The sequence below is a fragment of the Onychomys torridus genome, chromosome 15 (assembly GCF_903995425.1).
Source record: "Onychomys torridus chromosome 15, mOncTor1.1, whole genome shotgun sequence".
NCBI lineage: Eukaryota > Metazoa > Chordata > Mammalia > Rodentia > Cricetidae > Onychomys > Onychomys torridus.
Window position 1 is genome coordinate 69,535,558 of NC_050457.1, and position 23,081 is coordinate 69,558,638.

Sequence of the window (23,081 nt, forward strand, 5' to 3'; positions counted from 1 at the left end):
AACTTGCTGGACTCCAGCAACCAAATTGTCTGACTTTGAGTCTGAAATCCTCTCTGACTGGCTTTGTAGCTATAGGTCAGTCATCCCTCACATTCTGCCTCCATTTCCCCAGCTCCGAATGGCCGAGATAGTCTCCTGCCAAGATATGTTAACGAGGTTTAGGGAGATTAGTATTTTCAAACTCTTCCCATGGTGCCTGAAGCCCTGACTTATCATAGAGGGTGTGTCAGCCAGCTTCCTTGTAACTATGACAAAACGCCAGAAATAACAAACGTATAGAGTGAGAAGGTTTGTTTCGGCTCACGGTTTGGGGGTTCTACTCCATGACTGAGCAGACCTTTTCTTTTTAAGCTTCTGCTAGGGGCAGAAGACATTAGCCAAGAGCATGAAGCAGAGAAAAATGCTTAATTCATAGCTAGGAAGTAAAAGATATCAAGGATGTGGCTTCAACCCCAAAGACCTAAGGAAGACACCCCCATAGGCCCCACCTCTTCCAGGTTTCATCATCTCCCAGCAGCACCTGTGGACAGGCATTAACATGGATCCAGAGTACAGCTGATGGACTATATGACTCTCCGGGCATGATCTGGGTCCTCATTCTCCTGAAATCCTGAAGACCCTATGCTGGTCTTCCAGATCATCACCAAAAACCTCAGCCGCCTCCCTACTTCATGCACAGAAGTTCTTCAAAACTGACTCATCGTTTTCTGAACTTCCCACCATTGCTCCATATGCAAGCAGACTCAGGAAACCTGAGCTCGGATTTCTCAAGTCTCAGATGGCTTCTAATTTGTTACGTGGGAGGAAAACTCTGTATTCCCTCGCAGATGCACAGGCACTGTTTTATCCATCTTACCACCACTTCCGACTCTGCAGCGTGGAAAGATTTTTTTTCAAGCTCTATTGGTCTTCATTCTAAAATGTTAAAACAAGGTGATGGGGCATGGGTTTCCTCCCAAGCCAAAGCTGTTACTGAACTGTTTGTGGGGGTGTACACCTGGACCCTTGCTCTGTGATCAGGGAGAAAGAGATGGAATGGGATAGAGGATGTTGACAGCTGCCAGCCACAGGATAGAGCAGGGCTGGCACAGGACTGCTCTGCTGGAGATCCCATTGCCCAGCAGGATGAGCATGTCAGCATGGTCACGTGACTGGGTGCACCCTGCCTCAGCCCCCACTGGAAGGCAAATGGAGGTGACAGGCAGCGTTTCTGAGTCTGGGAATCAAGACATGAGCGTGTGCTCTTCCTCTTCCAGCTGCTCCCTCTTCCTGTGGGCTGCACCCATGCAGAGAGGAGACAGTCTTGGGGCAGCAAAGCAAGAGGATGGAGGTACCTTCTTCCCTGAAGGACCTGTGGAGCACAGGGGCTCTACTATGAAGAGCCCTTGTCCAAGGGTCCCTAGAGAGAGAATGTGCTTTAAGGCACAGTGTGACTTTGATATAGCTTGTTTGCTCTGTCTGCACAAAGGCCATGTGTTCCCTTATCTTCTGCAGACTACAGACGAGGGCAAAGATTGAGAGGGTCCCATTCCCTAAACCCCATACTTAGTTGTAAAACTAGAATCCCACTTTGAAACCCTGTGCTCTGCCCACGTACCTTCAGTATTGTCTGCCGTCTAGAGACCGAGCAGTGTCTCTGCAGCTGTCTGTGGTGTGCTGGCAGGCAACGTGACAGTCTGAACCCAGAGAGGAGAAAGAGACTACACAGTGATTTGAACAAGGTACGTTTAATACAGACTCAATAACTATAACAGGATTGGAGTATGAATGTTTGGCATAGAAGAGAAGGAATCCTGCAGCATCTATTAAAAGATGCCAGGAAGAGCCATTGCCCCAAGGACTGGAAGAAGGGCTCAAAATGGAAGTCCTGGAGGCTGGGAGGGTGGAGCCTACAGCCCAGGTCATGTGGAAAGTCTGAGGATGTGGCTTCATTTTGCTGGAAATCTGCCCTCTAGGACACCAGAGAAAGCTGCCCATGAACAGACCTTTTCTGCTACAACCCCCCTGTGAAGCCCACTGGGCCACCTCTGTCCACACGAGTCTGAGCACGTCATTTCTGCAGACATCTCAAACACAGTTTTGTATAACCAATGATCAGCTTTTGTTCCTCTGCCTGTATTTTCTTTAGATGCTTTCGACCTTTTTTTAGAGTAATGTGTGAGTCTATTCAAGGCACAAACCCGTCCATAACATGGATCATGAAAACAAGACAAGGGAAAAAGCAGAGTCCAGGGCCCAGCTCAGCAGCTGGAAACTGGGAGGACTGGGGGGCTGTTGGAGGCCCTTTGCTAGGTGAAGCTCCTGTGCAGCCTTGGGACCCTGGAGAGGCACCCCTCAGTAAGGCATGCCCTCCCTTGGACCCCAGAACCATGAGAGGGATAAATCTGCATGCTCTGTGCGCAATGTGGTCTGTGGGATTGTTATAGCAATGAAATCGGACCAACACCTCCCCCACACTTGGTGAGCAGTCTTTCATGAAACCTTCCTCTCAGTTCTATTCAAGTGTTCCTCGCAGGCAGCCTGCTCTACACATGCTTCCAATTGGAAACCAAGGAATTAACCCCTCCCCCAGACTGTCATCTCCCGCTGCCCAGGAGCCAGGTCCTCTTCCCCTTTGATTTTGAGAGCAGGCTCCCCAGGTTTATAGTCACACTACCCTCATCCCCATTTTAACTAAATGACCTTGGACAAGGAGCTGGGTCTTTATCCATAAAATGTGGATGACAGGAGCCTCTTTCTGAGTGAGAACTCAGTGGGATGGATGCAAGGCTCTCACTTGACCCAGGATCCAGCCCATAACGGGTGCTAGGGACATGTATTTTCACCCAAGCCTAAGTGCTATTCTGTCCCAGATGTCTTTCCAGCCTCCAGACTTTCCTCAAGAGCATCTTCCAGGCCCTTGTTATGCACGCTCTTGCCCCCACTCCTGGTCATGGCTCTGCTACTCCACTCTGTGTTGATCTGAATACCAGGCTAGGGCTGCAGTGGTGGCTGGCTGGGGCATGAGCCCAAAAGAAGCTCCATGTGAGGGGACTGGCTACAAATCAGCACAGAATAGCACAGGACCACTGCTCCCTCCTGATGGCTGGGCACAGCCACCCTTAAGAAATCCCTAGGAAGACCGGCATCAACATGTCACATTGCTCAAGGTATTTTACCTGTTGGATCTTCTGATTTCATGAAAAGGCAATGGAGAGGGGGGAAGAGGGGAGCAGATACCAGGAACACAGGCTGGTATAGAGAGACTAGAGAGGGTCAGACATGTGGGGTTGGTGGGTAGGCCTGAATCTGGGGCAGGAAGCCCGGGAGTGTCCCTGCTCTTTCCTGGAAAGATGTTAAACTCTTTGGTGGCTTGCCCCAGGGAGATCTGTGAGGAATCTCTTCACAGCCAAGGAGAGCCAGCTGCCTAGAGCAGATGAGCACCTGGGGTTCTGTTTCAAGGTCTCTAAGCCCGGTTCAGTTTCCAGACACTAGGGCAGAGATTCAGACCTGCAAGTGTTTCAAGAACCTGTGGAAATGATTAGACTCTTGAAAAGAATGACTACAAGTTACTGAAGAAGCGGAGTCACTCTGCTCAAATGATTAATTTATATATTCATCTCCATTAATTGCCAAATTGAGATAAAAATCCGAGTATATTTAAAAACCATTTGTAAGTCAGATTTTCTCACTTTACAAGAAATCATAAGTGTACTAGCAAGTGACAGGAAATAACAGCTGATCAGGAATTAAATGAGTGATTGGAAGTAAATCATTGCAGTAGCAAATGTTTGGGCCTGCCTGCCTCCTCAGCCCTCCTTCACACCAGGTGATTGTGTGTCTGCCCCTCCTTATCACCTCTTCTATGTCTGTGAAGAGACACCATGGCCACAGCAACTCTTATAAAGGAAAACATTTACTTGAGGTGGTGGCTTTAATTAAGGTGGTTCCAGAGGTTTAGTCCATTATCATCATGGCAGGGAGCATGGCCAAATGCAGGCAGACACGGTGCTGGAGAAGGAGTTGCTACATCTTATTCTGAAGGCAACTGCCTCACTAGGCATGGCTTAAGTATGTATGAGACCTCAAAGCCCACCTCCACAGTAACACACTTCCTCCAACAACACCATACCTATCCTAGCAGGTCACACCTCCTAATAATGCCACTCCCTATGAGCTTATGAGGGCCAATTAAATTCAAACTACTACATTCCACCCCCATATCTTGTAAGAATAATAAAATGCATTTAGTTCAACTTCAAAGATTCCTATAATCAATCACAGTCTCAACAATGTTTAAAAGTCCAAAGTTCAAAGTCTCTTTTGAGATTCTTGCAATCTCTTAACTGTAACCCCCATAAAATCAAAATAAAAAACAGATCACACACTTCCAACATATAAGCATATACATTTTCATTCCAAAACATAGGAAAGGGAGCATAGTGAAGAAATACTGGACCAAAGCAAGACTGAAAACCATCTGGACAAACTCCAAACTCTGCATCTCCATATTTGATGTCAAAAGGCTCTCCAGATCTCCAATTCCCTTCAGCTTTGTTGACTGCAACACACATCTTTCTCGTATGCTGGTTCCATTCTCTGTTAGCAGCTTTCTTCAGCAGGTATCCCACAGTTCTGGAATCTCTAACATCTTGGAATCTCCAAGGTAATCCAAGCTTCAACTTCATAGCTTCATGGTATAGCCTCTCTAGGCTTCCATTCGGGGACACCTGTGGTGATATTTTGTTTGTGCTCCAACAGGTAAAGCTTGCCTAGAGATCAGAGGACAGGGCTAGCCACTCGTTAACTGTAGAGGCCAGACACTGGTGGCACACACCTTTAATCCCAGCACTTGTATGAAGGAAACAGGAAGGGATATGGCTGGGCAGAGAGAGGAAGTGATAAGGTGGGTGGAGACAGGAGCTTGGCCCTTTTGGTCTGAGGATTCAGATTCAGCAGAGCTAAGAAGTCTCTCCAGTGGCTCCTTTACTTCTCTGATCTTTCAGTACTTACCCCAATACCTAACTTCGGGTTTTATTATTATTAGCAATTAGAATTCACAGTACAGACACCCCTGACACATACCTGGCCTCAGCAGCTTTCCTTGGTCTCAGAGGCAAATCCCATAGCTCCTTCCTTCTATCCTTAACTCCAGAACCACATGACCGAAGCCATCAAGTTCTGCTGCTTACTGGAGTTGGAACATGGACCTTCTCATCTTCACCAGCTTTCTGTCCTTCACTGTCTAAGCTTGAACTTCCTCTATCAGCCAGGCTGGCCCCAAACTCAGAGATCTGCCAGCCTCTGTCTTTGGAGTACTGGGATTAAAGGCGTGCATGACCACACTGGCTCTAACCTTTTCTTTAATTCCTTTTCACAAGTTGGAAACTTAGCTGGGTAAGATCTTGCCCTGAGGTCACCACTCCCTTTATTCCATTTCTTAATCCATTTTTCTCCTTGAACACAGGACTTAGCTCCATTCCACTTCTGGGTGCTCCTTTTCTCCTCAAAATTTTGTAGTTTACCCTGACATCAACTTTGTGGCCTCAACATGTGCCTGCAAAGGAAAGCACATAGACACACACACACACACACACACACACACACACACACACACACACACACACACACTTGTTACTTCTGGCTTTTCCAATACCCCATCTCCAACTACAATTAATTAATTATTGTGATATTAGCCAGATATTTTTCAAAGCTACAGGTATTTGTCCATTTTTGCTGTTGTTGTTGCTACAGTAAAATATCAGAAGTGGGATGACTTTTAGAAAGAAAGATTTCTTTAGTTCACAGGCTTGAAAGTTCAAGGACATGGTAACCCTGACACAAGTCTGACTCTGGTAAGGATATAGATGTAGGAGCACATGGGAGAGGGAGAGATCACATCACCACATGAGCCAGAGAGCAGGAGACACAGAGGTCCTTGTATTCACAGATATGTACTAGGAAACCAGGAATGTCAAACACACAGGGCTGTCTCTTCAAAGGGAGAGAGAGGTACAGCCTTTATTTTTCTGCCCAGGAGGCTGGGAGCTGTTAGATAATATCCTGGTGACCTTTTCACCTTGGTCACTGTGTGATCAAGACCATACCAGATCTTCCCCCAGTCCCTTAAAATGAGCTTGTCAATCTATAGAACCTATCTTTATGGAAGATGTCATATGATGTACTTTACAAAGTTTCTACGTAGTCATGTCTCAGCTTTATTGTACACATAGGATTGAGTTAATTATTACTGTGGAAGTGGGCTTTGAGGTCTCAAAGGGCTTATGATGCTCAAGCCACACCCAGTATCTCAGACCACTTCCTGTTACCTGAGATCAAGATGTATTAACTCTCAGCTCCTTCTCCAGCACCATATTTGCCTGCATGCTGTCATGTCCCACCATGATGATAATGGACTAAACCTCTGATAATGTAAGCCACCCCAATTAAATGTTCTCCTTTGTAAGAGTTGCCAATGCCATGGTGTCTCTTCACAGCAATAGAAACCCTAAGACACCAGTGTTGTGTCTTTTTCTACTAGCAGTTCATGACCTAACTTGCTAAGTTAGGCCAAAACAATTTGGGAGAGTTAAAAACAAAGGAATGTGATATTGGCTCATTTGTGTTTCTTTCCAAATCCTTGTGTTGAAAGTCTTAACCCCCAATACCTTAGAATGTGACCATATGTGCATTAAAGGGCTTTAAAGGTTGTGATGCTCAGAAGAAGTCATCAGGATAGATCCTTGATCCAGAATGACTCTTGTTAGGAGAAAATCCAGGAAGTAAGAGAGACTTACAAGACACAGAGTTCCTGAAATTTACAGGACGCAGGAGGCCTCTCCTCAGGCTTATGTAAAGTAATAATTTATTTATGTAAAGTAATAAGTTATTACTGGGGATAGGAGACTCCAACCGACCAAGCTGCCTGAATGGGAGCTCCAGGGAGGTGCTTTCGTGACTCATCACCCATACTCCTGTAAGTAACCCAGGAAACTCACTGGTCTTCCAAGCTGAACTTGTCCTATCTGGGGAGTGGGGACAGACATTTGTTCAAATCTCCCTAGGAAAAGTCAAAGCACCATGAAAACGAGACCTGCCCAACTTCAGAAACTTCCTGGCCTCTAGAAATGAGAAACACATTTCTGGTGTCTGCACTACCCAGACTCTGGTACTTTTCTATGGCTGCCCAAGCAAATGGTCACAGGATGTGATTTCCAGCTCCAACGATATCATTGTTAAGATCCACCCTCACAAGCAAAAGTATTTAAGAGATACAACCAGCAGGTGCTGACTTAACCATGCCAGTGCTGGCATGGATAGGTATGTCTTATTATTCAAAGCCACTCTCTTCTCTTCTTTTTATTTATGTTTGAGACATGGTCTTACTATGTAAACCAGGCTGGCCTCAAACTTACAGAGATCTACTGGCATTAAATGCATGCATCACCATGCTCTGCCATAGGTTTTTGAGGGGGGCATGGAGAGGGGTTGTTTGTTTTTTAAATAGAATGCAAGTACCTCCTTGTCCAGAATTTCATCTTGGAGGCTATTGGCTGGTATGCACTTGGGTCTACAAAGCTCCTAGCCAAATCTGCCTCCCCAGCCCAGAGATACTGTGCCTCCAGTAGAACTGAGCCAGTCTGGCAGACCAGCAGTTCTGAGCCCTGTGTGTAGGCCCAAGGAGGAGAGGAAGTGGGTTTCTGTTACCCACACTGACAAGACAGATGGAATCAAGTATCATTTCAAATTCTGCCCAACAGAATTCACAAGCAAGTCCTGTGGGCACTGTGTAACCTATGCTCCTGGCTCAGGAGGCATCCATTAGGTCCTCTTGGCTCCTGACAGCCACTGAATGAGGTCACTTCTGCTGATTTCTCATGACCAGAATAGCAGCCCTCTAGTGGGCCAGGTTGCAGGATCTCACAAGCCTGATCATAGCCCAGCAAGAAGGAGCTCCAGGCTCCTAGGAAGCCACTACACAGGAGGGCTATCTCCTCCCTGCACAGATTCTACTTCTCATTTTCTGATATCTCCTTCTCCTCACCCAGGTCTCAATATATAGCCCAGCAGGCCTGGAGCTCAGGATTCTCCAGCCTCTGCCTCCATGTGCCGTGATCACAGGCGTGTGCCACATTCCATCTATCTTCTATACTTGGCTGACCAGGCATTTGGAGACCAGTCCATGTTCTTGGTCTTCTAGCACCCTTGCTCCAGGGACCACACTTGAATCCCAGAGCCCACTGAAATCATCCCAACACCCCATCCCTAAACCTCCATGGTGTCCCTGTCTTGCCTCCTCCTTCCTTCAAGGCTGGATCTGGCTCAGTCTGTTGAGGGCTGGGGCGGTCTGGGGCTTTTCCTGAGGCCCTGATGCAGGGAGAAGGAACTTAGTTCCTTGTCTAAGGCCAGGAATATTCTTGGTAAGGCCAGTAGTGGCCTTGGGGTCTGGGGGAGCTGTGTCTTTGAATCCTGAGCACCCAACTCTTCTCACCCCAAGGTGCTATGGTTATCAGTCCCGAGGCTGCTGTGTGTTTGGTCTCTACGCCCTTGCGGTATCCTGTGTTCTCTTTGTGCAACACTGTTTAATTAGCTTCTTGCTGACTTTGTCCCATTGTATAATCGCTTTTGCTGACACTGTTCCATTTCTTTTGGGAAAACTGTACATAAGATGCTGCATTTCTTAATAAACTTGCTTGCATGAGCCATCCACTTATGCAAGACCTCCTGACCCAAAACTTTCCAGTCTTCTCCATCTTTTCACCCCTGGCCCCCCCCCCCCCCCCTCTCTCTCTCTCTCAGATCTTTCACTGAGGAATGACCTACTGGTCCAGATCACAGCTCTCTTCTCTTCTGCTTCCTCCAGATCCTTGTGGACCTGTGTGGGCAATGTGCCTCCTGTATCTAGAAGCTTGTCTCTTCATACAATCATTTCTTTTGCTATCTTACTATACCTGACCAAAGTTAATCTGGCTATATTTTTAGCACATTCCCTGAAGCAGAGTCCTTCAGAGAGGGAAGGGAGAAGATGGAGTGGCCTGGTGCATCCAGACACCATCTCTATTGGCATGCTGACAAAGGGATCTCCAACAGGCAGGGTTTAGGAGAGGTCCAGGGCTTCTGGCCTGGAGGAAGAGAGGAAGCTAGCTGTTTTAAAGGTTTAAGTACAGTTAAGGAGGAACAGAGTGTATTAAAGAGTATCCCCCATAGATATGTATATATCCTGACCCCCAGATCCTATGATTGTGGTCTTTAAAAAGGGCTAATCAAGAGATGAGGGACAGAGAGATGACTCAGTGGGTAATGATTCTTGCTGCCAAATCTGATGCCTGAGTTCCATCCCTAAGGCCCACATGGTGGAAGGACTCATGCTGCTTGTCCTTTGATGTTCACATATGCATGCACACACACATTCACACACACACACACACACACACACACACACACACACGTAATAAAAAATATCTTCAACCCAAGTGTTCAAGTGTTACTTTGCTGCAGTAGGCACAGGAAAGCAGAAGAGGAACCCTGAAGGAGGAGATATCCAGGCACACAGGCAGCCTTTCTGTCCTGCTGATGGTGTGCTCTCCCATCAGTAGAGGCTTCCCAGTAACTGCTGGCTGACATGCAGCTTCTGTTCGACTGATAACTCCAGCTTTGCCACCCTCCATTGCTGTAACAAAATGCCCCAAGCTAGTCCTTTACTAGAGAAAAGGTTGGTTTGGTTTCTGGTTCTGGACCAAGGGTCCCCTGGCTGCGGCACAGCATGATGAAGCAGAGGAGCAGCACATATGGCAGCTTCATTTGATGGCAACTCTCCCAGCACCCTGGCATCCCAGCACCAGGGTAGCTGACACAAAAGGATCACGAATTTGTGACCAGCCTGTGCTAGGATGTACCTAGACCCTCTGACCAAAACAATACAAGAAATGACAATTACAGTAGCCCCAGTATTCTGCGGACTAACTCTGTGAAGCCATCTGTGATGGTTAGTTAGTTCTCTCAACCTGACACAATCAAGCATCATCTGGGAAGAGTCTCCATGAGGGATGGTCTAGTCCAAGTTAGTCTGTGGCAATGTCTGTGGGGGAATGTCTTGATTACATTAACTGCTGTGAGAAAATCTAGCCCCAAAGTGGGAGGCACCACTCCCTGGGTTTGGGTTGTGTAGTGGGTAGCCATTCCAGCTGTGGCCTGGAAGTTCCAACCCCCATTGAGGCTTCGGTAATGGTCACGTCCACAAGGCGGGGTTGAGAGAGGAGGATGAAGACCTGAGATCTGGATGTGGGGGCTCTCATGGTTCCTGGACCCTGGACGCTGGAGGTAGACTGAGCAGAGTTCTCCAGAGAACATGCCAGACGGTGTGATACCTTTCCCAGACCCTGCAACCTACCCCTTCATTTGTAAGTTACCCCACAAAATAAACCTCCCTTTTAACTACGTGGCATGGCTTTAATGATTTCACCAATAGGGTTGTGGAGTGCATGAAGAAGGGGGAGGTAGCTGGGCAAGCTGCCCATTCCCAGTCTGCTTTGGCCATGCATGTGACTAGCTGCTCCAGCTCCTGTCACCTTATCTCCTGCCCTCTTACATGTGCCACCTCACCACAACATGGCACCCAGCCCCAGCCCATGAGCCTTCCAAAAACCACACACTGGAACCATCTAGAAAGCAGAACAAAGCCCAGTTCTTAAAAAAGAAACTTTAAATGAACTTGCCAGGCATGATGAGATGCACACAGGAGGCAGAGGCAGGGGGATCAAAGCAAGTTCAAGGCTGGCTGGTCTACATAAGGAGTTCCAGGCTAATAGGAAATCACAACATGTCCACACGGTTGGGCTTGCCTGGCGAACCGCCTAATTATTTCTGGTTCAAAATAGCCATTTCCAGGTCAGAACATCTCACGTGGCTAGGACTCCGTGGCTTTACATGGTTGTGAAAAGCGCACGGCCATGTAATCTACATGCATGCGTGGAGTAGCCACATGCAGTCCTGTACGCATGCGCAGCCCACTCTTTAAAAAGCCGGCGCCATTTTGCACAGGTCTCTCTCCTCTCTCTCTCCTCTCCTCACTCACGTGTGTGCTTCACACAGGCCTGTCACATTCTCTTTCTATTCTATATTAATAAACAGCTCTTCTGTGGATTTGTCATGTTCGGGACGTGTTCCTCTCAGGGTAAGAGCGCATAAATAACACAGGCCACAAAAAAAAAAAAAAAAAAAAATGACATCAGCTCTCAGGACCCCACTTTCTTGGCTTAAAAACAAACACACCGCCTTACACTGGTTTCCATCAGGGTCATCCTGTTTCAGCCTCTGGAGTTCTGGAGATCACTTTGAGCTGAGCTCTGCACTTCAGACACCCAGGGCTTAGCCTGCCTGTGGTGATAGCACATTATGCAGTATGAGCAAACAGGCCTTGGAAGTTGCGCTCTAAGGGACCAGGCCCTGTGGCTTTCTCTCTGGAACATGAGTTGTTTAGTCTCAGGTCTCACAGCTGCTTTCCGAACTGATATTTGCGAAGCAGCCGTCCTCTAGGGCAGGGGTTGGTGGCCCACAGGACCAGGCCAACCATGACACTGACATTGAATTAGACACTGTGGTGGCAGAGGTTGTGTGGTACATCCTCCTGTGTCATGGCCAAGGGACCATCAACCTGAGGAGACCCACACAAGCACTGGATCCCACAAGCTCCAGGGCCAGGGCTCACGGTCATGTGCTAGGAAACCAGTTAGGGGCAGGGACAGTGCGAGCTAGGACTGGAGCCCAGCTGAGTCCATTTGGAAATGCAAGCCATGACTTGAATTGGGCAGCCTTGCCAGAAGGCCTGGGACACAGACCTGAGCTCTTGTCACTTAGGTCATGAAGCCAGCCTGAGAGGCACAGCATGGGTCAGGGAAGCGGTATCTGGACAGGCAGAAGGGACAGTGCCAGTATAAACACTGAAAGTAACAGGACTGTTAACATCCTGTCCCACCTCTGAAGAGTGGTGTCGGAGGGTAGCCAGGAGGGAGGGACTCAAGAACAATTGCCAGGAAGCACACAAACTCAGGAAGGCACTCGCCTTCTGCCCCTGTCAAATATTTGCCTTACATTTCATGTTAAATTGTGATTTGTTAGGTGGGGGATAGAAGGAACAGAAGTTCAAGGTCATCCTTGGCTACATAGTAAGCTCAAGGCCAGTTCGAGATGCATTTGACCCTGACTCAAACACAGTCTTTGGCCTTGAGAAGATCTGTTGGTTGTACAGAATAAGCAGGGAAGGGCAGCTCTATCCTGTGAGAGCTTGATTAAAAAAAAAAGTTAGACTGGAGACGTGGCTCAGAGGACGAGAGCAACTGCCGCTCTTGCAGAGGACTGGGGTACAGTTCCCAGCACCACAGTGGGTAGGTCACAGTCACCCGTGACTCCAGAGAACACTCTCTCATGCGTGGATAGAGACACATGCGCATTTTCAAGACAATCTTGTATCAACTGCGAGACTTGCCTTTAGACTGTGGGCTAGAATTCTTTGTGTGGCGTTTGACAGTAGGCAGACTCAACACTTGCGGTGTTTGCCTTCTTGGAGGTGGGATGGGATCTGTCCTTTGTGCTTTAGCATTCTACCACCCAGTTACATCCCCAAACAAAACTACCGTTTCTGTTTCTACCCCAGCCCCATTCCACCCCTGTTCTTTCTTGAGCCAGTTCTTCATAAGTTACAGTTTTTAAAATGGGCACATGTCATCCATGTTAGAACATGTTTCCAGCTGTGAATACACTTGTCACAGAAGGCTCACTTCCAGGGAAGCCTGGGCACTGGGGAGCCAAGTGTCTGTGATTCCTGTTCTAGGCAGCAAGGCTGGGTACTTCAAAGCTCCCGCCTCACTTCCTTCCCGGTACTCACCAGATAAGTTCACCAAGACCCCCTTCATGGCCCTTCTGAGACGCAGTGAGAAGCAGTTGCTAAGTGGGCCATGAGCACCTGCCACACTACAGTTCCACTGACAAACACACGTCACATGAATTGGTTAATGACAAGCTGTATTTGGCGCCAAGGTTTTCAAAAGCACCACATTAAATGTGTTCCTCTCTGTATTAATGGTCTATTCTTCAATTCTTCAGAGCTTTCTTTTCAAGGCTTCCTATACTGACTTCCGTGCAACATAGAAGTCCGAAAGTCCTATCATGCCATTCTTTCTAGATTCTCTGGATGGAGAACAGAAAGAGATGCGATTAGAGATGTGATTTTTTTTTTTTTTTTAGGATGTCACTTAACTGACAAGGGTATCTCAAGTACTGGGTACTTGGTATGCCTCACCACAGACTCTTGCCAGTGAGCAACAGTTCTGAGCTCTATCTTCTTGTACAACAATGGATGTTTATTTCCAGGTAAAACATCAGTGTCGGGGAACCACTCTTAGGTCAGCAAGTGGGCAAAAGTTGCCCAGAACACACCACACCACGGTTCTCGTGACAGCCAGGGACCACTCTAACCTGCCCACGACTCCCACAGTGCTCTTGTTGCCCACTCCAGCCCAACTCCCTCTCTTGCACATGGGCCAGAGGCAACCAGGACTGCAGGGCCCACATGGCTTGGTGTGCCTCAACAGCTAAGACAGATCGAGTGCAGCATCACTGTCATGGAGGTATAGATATCAAGGGCTATCAAATGCTGTCAGAACCAAGCAGACAGCGAATGAGTGGATAGATGGATTGTGGGCTAGAGAAATGAATCTCTAGTAGGCAGACATATAAGCAACAGTTCCCTCTGTGGAAAAGAAGCCTAATTAAAAGTTGATGAGGGAGGAGGAGAGGCAGAGCAGCCCAGGAAGCCTGGCCTCAGCTTCTGGGTGCTCACATGCTATGCTGCCCAATATTGATGCATTCTAAGCACACAAAGAGCGCTGGCTGGGAGATCCCAATAAGCCCAGCCCATGCCTTGCTTAGCCCCCAGCACACGGTTCCTTAGGCAGCTGGGTCCTTCAGGCTTCCCTGAACCAGTCCAGTCAGGATTTTCCAGGGTGGGTGCAAATGAGGACCTGGAGAACCAAGCTGAGCTCTCCCACCTGGCATTTAGTGCCCCATCTTCAGAACCTCTCCCTACTCGTACACTCTGCCCACCTCTCTATCCTTGTCCTCCAGCCATACGTGGCAAGCCACAGACTCTTTTATCTCCTAGCCAGTACTGCAGTCTGGCTTCTGCCAGCTTTCCTCAGCTGCCATGTTTGGCTTTGCTGTCAGGCCCCCTCCTCCACACACCCACACACTCTCATGGAGTTACTCCCAGGGATAATCCTGAGATATCAGCAAAGGACCTATCAGCCTCCCAAAGCCTTCCAGACCAAGATGTCAGTGCTCCCACATCCAGAGAGAACATCCCAGATGTGGGCACCTTGGCCACTTACTACAGAAAGAAGATACCAGCCCTAGGTAGCCGTGAGTGAAAAGTTAAAAGGCCCCGAGCACCTTGACAGTCTATCAGTGCCAACAGCGTGAAGATACACTGCACACGTGTCATGTGCCAGCTCCTCACTCAAGAGTTGTGTGAGTGACATCAATGACAGTCTGTGGGTAACTTGGCATCTATGGGCTGTAGCCAGGCTGCCCACTGGTGGCAATTAATCTCTATGTTTCATGTGTTAGTGAGGTTAATTATATCAATGTGACTTTTTAACAAGCTATCATTTAAACTACCTGACAGTACATGCTAGAATTAAGCTTTTCCTGTGACATTTTCTCCATCTAAAGTCTAGGAAGATGGACTCCCCGTGTCTGGCACTGAGAAGACAGGCTGAGGGGCTGCTGCTCTTCTCCTGATGGTCTCTGACAGGCAGCTCCCCTGCTGGAATCAAGGCAAGCACCTTTGCCTTCTGCCAGGGCAAGTTCTCAGCAAAGGGAGGTGGACAGAGGAGACTCCAGCTCAGTCCACAAGAAACCCACAGAGAGCTATACTTACAACTTCTCTCTTAAAGTGGCAAGATAGGTCTCCGTCTCTGAGGCCGGGAGTTCTGGGTCCAGTTCAGACAAGTACTGGTAGATGTAAGCATAGGTATCAAACGGAATCCGAGCAGGCCCACCCTCTGGGTCAGCAGTGAGGATCTCACAGACGTTCTTCATGGCGGTATTCAGTGTCTAGGCAGGGAATGGGACAAGGATGGGACACAGTCACTCTTGGAGTCTGAGATTTAAAGACAACACCAGTGACAGAAACACAAGTGTGCTCTGTAGACATTCTTCAGAGTGTGTTCTCCATCTTAGTGAAGATCCAGGTGGATGCATAGCTTCCACAACATAAAGTGGGAAGGAAGGTTTGACCAGGACACAATGAATTCATGGATTTTATACCCAAATGGGAATGACTGCCATAGACAAGATAAGTTTTGTGTGTCAACTTGACACCAGCTAGGGTCATCAGAGAAGAAGGAGCCTCAGTTGAGGAAATGACTCCATGAGATCCAGCTGTAAATGATAAATAGAGGAAGGCCCAGAGTCCATGGTAGGTGGGGCCATCCCTGAGCTGGTGGTCCTGGGTTCTATAAGAAAGTAGACAGAGCTGGGCAGCGATGGCGCATGACTTTAATCCCAGCGCTCAGGAGGCAGAGCCAGGTGGATCTCTGTGAGTTCAAGGCCAGCCTAGTCTACAGAGTGAGATCTAGGATAGGCACCAAAGCTACACAGAGAAACCTTGTCTCAAAAAAACAAAACAAAAAAAAACCCAAAAAACAAAAACAAAAAAGACTGAGCAAGTCATGGGAAGCAAACTAGTAAACAGCACCCCTCCATGGCCTCTGCATCAGCTGTCTCCATGTTCCTGCCCTGTCTGAGTTCCTGTCCTGACAACCATCAACAATGAACAGCAATTATGGAAGTGTAAGCCAAATAAACCCTTTCCTCCCCCAACTTGCTTTTTGGTCATGGTGTTTCCTCTCAGCAACAGAACCCTAAGGCAATAAGCATACCATTTTTAACCATGAACCTCCTCCATGTAGCTCTGGGTTTGGAGTCTGGCACCATTTAACCATGAACTTTAGTACTGCAGCCCCACCAGATCCAGAAACATACTCTGCACCATGCCACGGTACACAGAGAACTCGTGCCCACCAGAGTTGGCTCTGAAGAGGGTTGACCGGCAGGGCAGATGGCCCTGTGTATCTACCAATACCCCTGCTGCTCGGTTTTCGACCTTACTCACACAGAAGGCTTCAGGTCCCTGTTCCTTCATAGAACCTCACTAAGTTGGGCTATAATGGCTCCCAAGAGAAGCTTGAGGGCACAGAGTGTGTGCTGGGCAGAAGTCAGCAAATACAGAACTTAGAAGAGTCTCAGTACCAGTTCCGCAGCATCCGAAGGGACACATGTGAGCAGGCAGTAAGCCATGACTCCTCACTTCTTGTATGGCACTGGATCCCCAGCTGGGGGTACCATTTCAGGGGCTTGTGGGACTGAGGTAGAGGAAGTGGGTTTCTGAGAGGGCTCAGTTTGAGGCTGAAGTCTCACTTTCTGATCCTTGGATGTGTGAGCACTCACCACTTACCTGCCTTCCACCATGGAGCCAGCCACTGGAGCCACTGTGCCTCGCCTACCACAGTGGAATAGCATCTCAAGCCAGGAGCCAGCATCTGTACATGCTCCCCTTAGTTGCTTCTTGACAGGCACTGGTATGGCAATAATCGCACCCAGCACACTTACCAGCTCACTTCTTCATTTCTCCTTTTGGAATGTAGTGCTTCAAAAGCAGAAAATGAGATGTACTCCCTTGCAATCCCTGATGTGTTCTTAGTGCATGTCCAGGCCACAGAGGTGCCTGCACAGGCAGCTGTGGTACTATCAGTGTACTAGTGACCATGTGGGGGCTTGGGTACCACCCTGCAAGCACAGCCCAGACTGAGACAGAGCTCACTCTGCACACACTGTGGGGTGGGTGAGACGGGCTGAGCAGACCCCTGTATGGGGATGATGGAAGAAAAGGCTCACCACGCCCCGCTGCACTTGGCCCAAATTACACTTAAGCTTCTAAGGCATCTATCACCTAAGGGAATTAAAGGCAAGCCACAAGGTCAATCCCAAAAAATGACCTAGGTTAGGGGACAGAGGAACCCTCTGTGACCAGCAGCTTTTTGATGTAAATTTATTTCCTAACAACAACATAGAATAGAAGAAAACAGGAACTTGTTTTGACATTGTCGCGGTAGAAGATGAAGGCTCCATTCTTTACAAAATGGCGCCACCTAGTGTCACTCACTGTATATACATCTCGGATTTATTTTCATGACTGGAGAGGTGGGACAGAATAATCCATAAATCGTGAATTATCCTGTTCTTTCTCATTGTTAATATTAAACTTTCATGCCTATTTTTAAAGGCATAAGCCATCAACATTAACCTCAAATGTTAGATATTAATTCCATGCTATGAAAATGTTCATTTCAGAGCCCCTGGCGAGCACAATGACACAGTTTCTCTAATAACAACAGTTTCTCTGTCTTTCCAGAGACTACCCCACTGGGCAGCACAGCCCTGTGAGGACACCTGCTTTGTCAGTGTCCATGCCTCAGCACAATGACGTCAAGAGCTGACCAGAAACCACATACCCAACCATTGCTGGACATGAGGCCACCAGCTTGCTACCTGCCTTCTCTCAAGGGACAGAGCTTCCTTCTGGAGCCCGAACTGCAGATATCCATGCACCTGGCCAACCATGGACATGCATGTGCTACAGCAGACAGAGGCACACAGCTACGCTACTAGGAATGAAGGGAAGTTCCAGGAGACACCTGTATACTATCCCATCAGAAACGGAAAACAAGAATAGCTTTTATTCGAAGTAGAACTGAATAAGAAACGTGCACATGGACCAAAGCTGGGGGAAGGAAGGGACAGAGGCAGTGGCTCAGTGGTTAACAGCATGTACTGCTCTTCCAGAGGACCTGAGCTCAGTGCCCAGCACCCACGTCAGGAGCTAACAAGGGATCCCGCATCCTATTCTGGCCTCCACAGGCATTCATTCATGTTTACAATCCCCAACTGATAAAGAATGAAATCAAACCCTTTTTAGAAGATGAGTAGGACGTTGAGCAAGGGTTGTGCTCATCTGGACAGCAGAAGGCTTCTCCTCAAGCTCCTTTCTTCACCAACACCAAGGCCCCCTTCGCTCAACCACAGGCTCCTCACACTCCGGCTCCCGAGGAAGCCCCACCCACTCCCTCCCACTCCAGCCCCGCCCACCTCAGGCCTGAGGACCAAACAATCAATCATCCTGCTGTCTTATTCCTAAATTATTGGAGTTATATTGTAAGGGCAGGAAAGTTACACTGTATCTACTACTTCTTAATACTGCATAGTAAATCAAACACAACGGAATTTATGTCTCTTCCCACAGAATAAGAAAATGTTACCAGTTTTCAAAATTATATTGTTCAAAAAAAAAAAGAACTCATTGGTACATCCCCTTTGAAAACCTAAACATTTTCCAAGAGTATTCACATGTTTGCTCTGCTCTTAACATCTTTTGAATTGGGGTCTTCATCACATAACTAAGGTCTGGTCTCCAGAAAAAAATAACTCTTTTCCAAGAGAAAGTTAATAAAGCAATCAAAGTGTTTTCTGTAGCTACTTAAACTCAGATTATTTTTAGGTCAGGTACATAATTACACAGATTATGAGATAATAATTGTAATATTAAGGTGCTATTGGTAGATACATACCCCACCCAGGGAGCTACATCCAAGAGCTAAAAATTTTATCCACTCCATTTTTTCTTCACATGGATCCAGCTCCAGGATAGCTCTGAACTTTTCTACTGGCAGACACAAGTTTTTCCACTTCTTCTCAAGGTCTGGCAATTCCACATATTGTTTATGGCTACACTGTTTAGAAAACACATTATGACATACTAAGTGTAAGTAGAAAAAGCATGTGAAACTAAAATGATGCTTCTGAAGACTGAAATCTTGCACTGAGTAACCGTCATGTGCGTGGGAGATGTGGGCTGCACGATGGTGGATTGTACCCACCCTGGTGATGAAGGTGAGAAGGGGTTCGGACACAGGGAGGAGCAGCTGGATGGAGCATTAGCAGTGTTTGCTGCTCTGAAACATTGTGCTCCAGGACTCGTCAGAGTCCCTGTCTCAAAAAATAAGGTAGATAGTAACATTGGAAGATGTGCGAGTTGACTTCTGGCAAACACACACATAACACACACCACAGGCTCATGTACACACATGTACAGGCAACCAAGTGTGCAGGCACATGTACACACACACACACACACACACACACACACACACACACTCTAAAGGAAGGAGGAGGGAATTAAGGAAAAGAGAGAAGGACAATGAAGAAAAATGTTTTACTCTGGCCTCCTGAAATGAACATGCAGAAGATACGGAGTACATGTCTCCTACTGTCCAGACTATTACCCAGTACAAAACTGACTTCAAAACCAGAGCAGTATGCACATCTGTAATCATAGCACTCAGGAAGCAGAGACAGGAGGTCATCTGAAGTTCAAGGATACCCTAGACTATATAGCAAGTTCCTGTGGGGTTTGTTGATCTCTGGTACACACATACAGCACATGTACCTGCATACACACAGACGTATCCATACACACATCCAGTACACGTTCACAGAATGAAAAGTAAAATCTATACATGAAAAGCTAGCTCTTGGGTTCTTTCCAAGAATCAAAGTCATCTTCAAATGTGGCAGGGCAGGCCTGGGGACAAGGGGCAGCTGTCCCATCGTTGCGTGGAGCACAGAGTGGCAACAGAAGTACAGACAGTGAAGAGGTTCACCCACCTGCTTGTGCAGGACCTTCAGCAGTCCCTGGGTCAGGCCTGTGTCGGTCTTCTGAGTGGCCACAGGCATTTCAATTCTGTCCTTTACAGGAAGTGGGTCTCCTCTGGACAGGGCTGAAAAATACCTGGAATGAGAGACATCACTGAAGAGCGTGCACACACAGGCAGCACCCAGGGCACGCAGAGTCTGACAGCCCAGCAAATGCTGGGGAGACACCGAGGCCCTGGTCCCTCAGCTGAGGGACCGGTGCAATCCCCTGGACCTTCACTGTGCACTCTGGTTTCTCTAGCTGCAGGGCAGACGCGGTGATTGGTGTCTGAGGCTCCTGGAGGCACCAAGTGACCGAGAACTCAGGTGGGAGCTGGGGGAATCACTCAACTGTGTTCATCTCATTGTTGGTCTCTTTGATCGGTCCTCTTCCTCCAAGAGCCTTGAAGATGTGGACAAAGGGACCAGAATCCAATGATGTGCTACTTCACTTTTTTAAAAATGATCTTTATTTTTATTATAGTGTCTGCATGTGGGTAGGTAAGTGTGAGTGCTGATGTCCTTGGAGTCCAGAGGTGCCAGGTGCCCTGGAGCTATGTGACAGTGTGCTAGGAGTTTAACTCAGGTCCTTTAGAAAAGCAAGCAAATACTCTTTTTGGGGGGAGGGGGTGCGTTTCGAGACAGGGTTTCTCTGTCTAACCGTCCTGGCTGTCCTGGAACTCACTTTGTAGACCAGGCTGGCCTCAAACTCACTGAGATCCACCTGCCTCTGCCTCCCAAGTGCTGGCGCAAGCAAATACTCTTAAAGTTGACTCCTCTCCAGGCCCCATGCCTAAGGATTTTTTTTTTTTTTTTTTTTTTTTTGGACAGCTGCTTTCTGAGGTATTTGACATTAAACATCTAGGCATACAAAGGTCACCTACTTTCCATTTTCTATTTTTCCCTATGTTGACAGGTACTTCTCTCAATTGTCCCTTCAAGGACACTGAAAATGCTTAGAGGCAAACTCAGGAACCGCAAACTCAAGAGGCCAGAAGAGGGAGGTGTGCCAGGCAGGGTCTTGGGCTATGGTTGTTAACCAAAGAACTTGTAGCCAGGGGGAAAAAACATGAAATTAAGCACTAGAGCAACAGGTATGTGTAGTGGGTAGCTGTTCCAGTGTTGACCTGGAAGTATTACCCCCATTGAGGCTTCTGATAACTATCACACCTACCTATGGCCTGCCCCTGAGGCAGGGCTAGACCGGAGCCCTTAAGACCCAATATCCGGATGTGCCTGCTCTCTTGGTTCCTGGTGATCCTGGATGCTGGATGTAGACTGAGCAGAGTTCTCCAGAGAACATCCCTGGGACTGCACTTCGCTTCTGGATCCTGAAACCTATCCCTTTACTTGTTGTAAGGTACCCCCAAATAAACCTCCCTCTTAACTACATGGAGTTGCCTTAATACCTCCTCCAATAGGTATGTACGAGTCACCAGAAACCATCTAAATCTGTAACATAGGTGGATATGTGGACAGTGGAGACAGGAGTCCAAATTCAACTCTCTCTCCTGGCCCCTTAGGGTCAACTCTGCCCACACAGCTAAGACTTGTGTCCCCCTGAGGAGTGTGAGGACAGGAAAGAGAGGAGTCGCCCTCGATGGCTAAAGGCTAAATAAGGAGGAGCAGGCATTTGCACTACTGTGCCTCAGCAGGATTTACACCCATTTCATAGTTGTTCCTTAGCATCAATCAAAGGAATCATGAAGTCCTTGAGAAAGTCCTTCAAAGTAACTGTGAAGTGTTGTCAAATGGGCCAGGGTGGGGGGAGGGTCTTGGAGTGCTATAAAGAAGCTTTAATAAAACTCTTGTCTTTCCTAAGGCTTGAACAATGGTGAGAGCTAGGGACCATGATATTGTACTGGGGACCTTGTGAGAAAGGGCAGGTGCTGGGTTCACAGGTAACCCTGATGGAGTTAAATATGTCCCGGCCCCAACTCTTGGAGCCTGTACATGGTACTCCACAAGTCTTTGCACAATTAAGGACTTTAGATGGGGAAATTGTCCCGAATAAACTGAATGGCTCCCAAAGGGATCCTCCGGAAAGGAAGGCAGAGTGGACCCATGGACGTAGAAGGGCCATTAGAACACAGTTCTGGTAAGGAAGCAGGCAGCCTCCCAAAGCCACCCCAATCACCTGTTGCCTGCTTCAACTGATGAGGGGCTTTTCACCTCTGTTGTTTTAAAGCAAGTCAAGTTGTTAGAATAGCTAAAAGAAAGGAATCCGACATGCCGGATAGCAGTGGCGCAAGCCTTTAATCCCAGCACTACGGAGGTGGGGTGGGGGGAGGCAGAGACAGGCGGATCTCTGAGTTCCAGGACAGCCTGGTCTACAGAGGGAGATCCAGGTCAGAAAACTATGCAGAGTAACCATGTCTCGAAAAACCAAAAAAGAAAAGAAACAAAACGAATCCACTCTTAGCTATATGGTTCAGAGACAGCAAAATTTTCTCGTGATTTTTAAATGTAGCGAAGAGCTATCTGTCTTGTAAAACGGAAAGAATGAGTAGTAAGATTATGATCTGGTCCCCGGAGATGGTTCGTGGTTTGTTTCTTTGTTTGTTTTGCTAGCTGTGAGCTGTGCTGTCCAGTTTTCGTGGATGACAGCCTCTGCATGCATACTTCAACCTGGGGAGGAGGCAGCATAAGCACATTGTTCTAGGCGGCTTCATTTATAAACCCAGTAAGCTTTAGTCTACACCCACAACGGAGGTATCTGTACTCGGTAGCTGGGTGAGGTTCCCGGCCGGCGCTTACCCCGCCGACCACTGCAGCACGTCCACCGGCTGCGTGCGGATGGCAGCCTTGGTGAACTGCTTCAGAATGTCGGGCAGCTCCGGGGGGATGTGGATCTGCTGCGCGCAGAACATGGTGTCGGGCAGCGGCATCGTTCCAGGCAGACCGCGGCGGCCAGGGACGATCCGGTGTGCTGCGGGGAGGAGAGGCAGGAGTCAGCGCAGCGGCCGGTCTCCGCTTCTTACCGGCTCCTCTGCCCGCGCCGGGGGAACTGAGGCTCAACCGCCCAACGCCCAAGAGCGCGCGATTGTGGCATGCGGTATCCAGGCAACCGAGCTGCGCAGGCGCACGGCCTTGGCGAGCGAAGGGTGGCTGCTGGGCCTAGACAAAGCGTCCAGTGTGTTACCCGCCCCACCCACCTCCCTGCAGAGGGGAGAGCGCTGTTTTCCTAAAACACGGAGGTTGAGCCAGTCAGGACCCCAGGAGGTCGCCAGCTGTCTTCTGATGAGACCAGGGCCTTTGCTCGGCCCTCTAGGTGTGGACTAGGCTCTATTTGGTCC

General features: G+C 48.1%; 1 protein-coding gene across 2 annotated transcripts; it reads right to left on the reverse strand.

Annotated features, from left to right (window-relative positions):
* Positions 1-4,446: 4,446 nt before the first annotated feature.
* Ropn1l (rhophilin associated tail protein 1 like) lies at positions 4,447-22,827 on the reverse strand. 2 transcript variants are annotated; one of them, XM_036207148.1, is made up of 5 exons: positions 22,543-22,827; positions 19,759-19,882; positions 18,663-18,824; positions 14,915-15,090; positions 4,447-4,709 (listed from the first exon to the last, which is right to left on the reverse strand). In XM_036207148.1, the coding sequence occupies exons 1-5, from the start codon at positions 22,671-22,673 to the stop codon at positions 4,688-4,690; spliced, it is 615 nt and encodes a 204-aa protein (XP_036063041.1). In that variant the 5' UTR covers positions 22,674-22,827; the 3' UTR covers positions 4,447-4,687. The 2 variants fall into 2 exon arrangements, with proteins under 2 accessions (XP_036063041.1, XP_036063040.1); XM_036207147.1 differs by lacking the exon at positions 4,447-4,709 and adding an exon at positions 12,991-13,164.
* Positions 22,828-23,081: the final 254 nt, after the last annotated feature.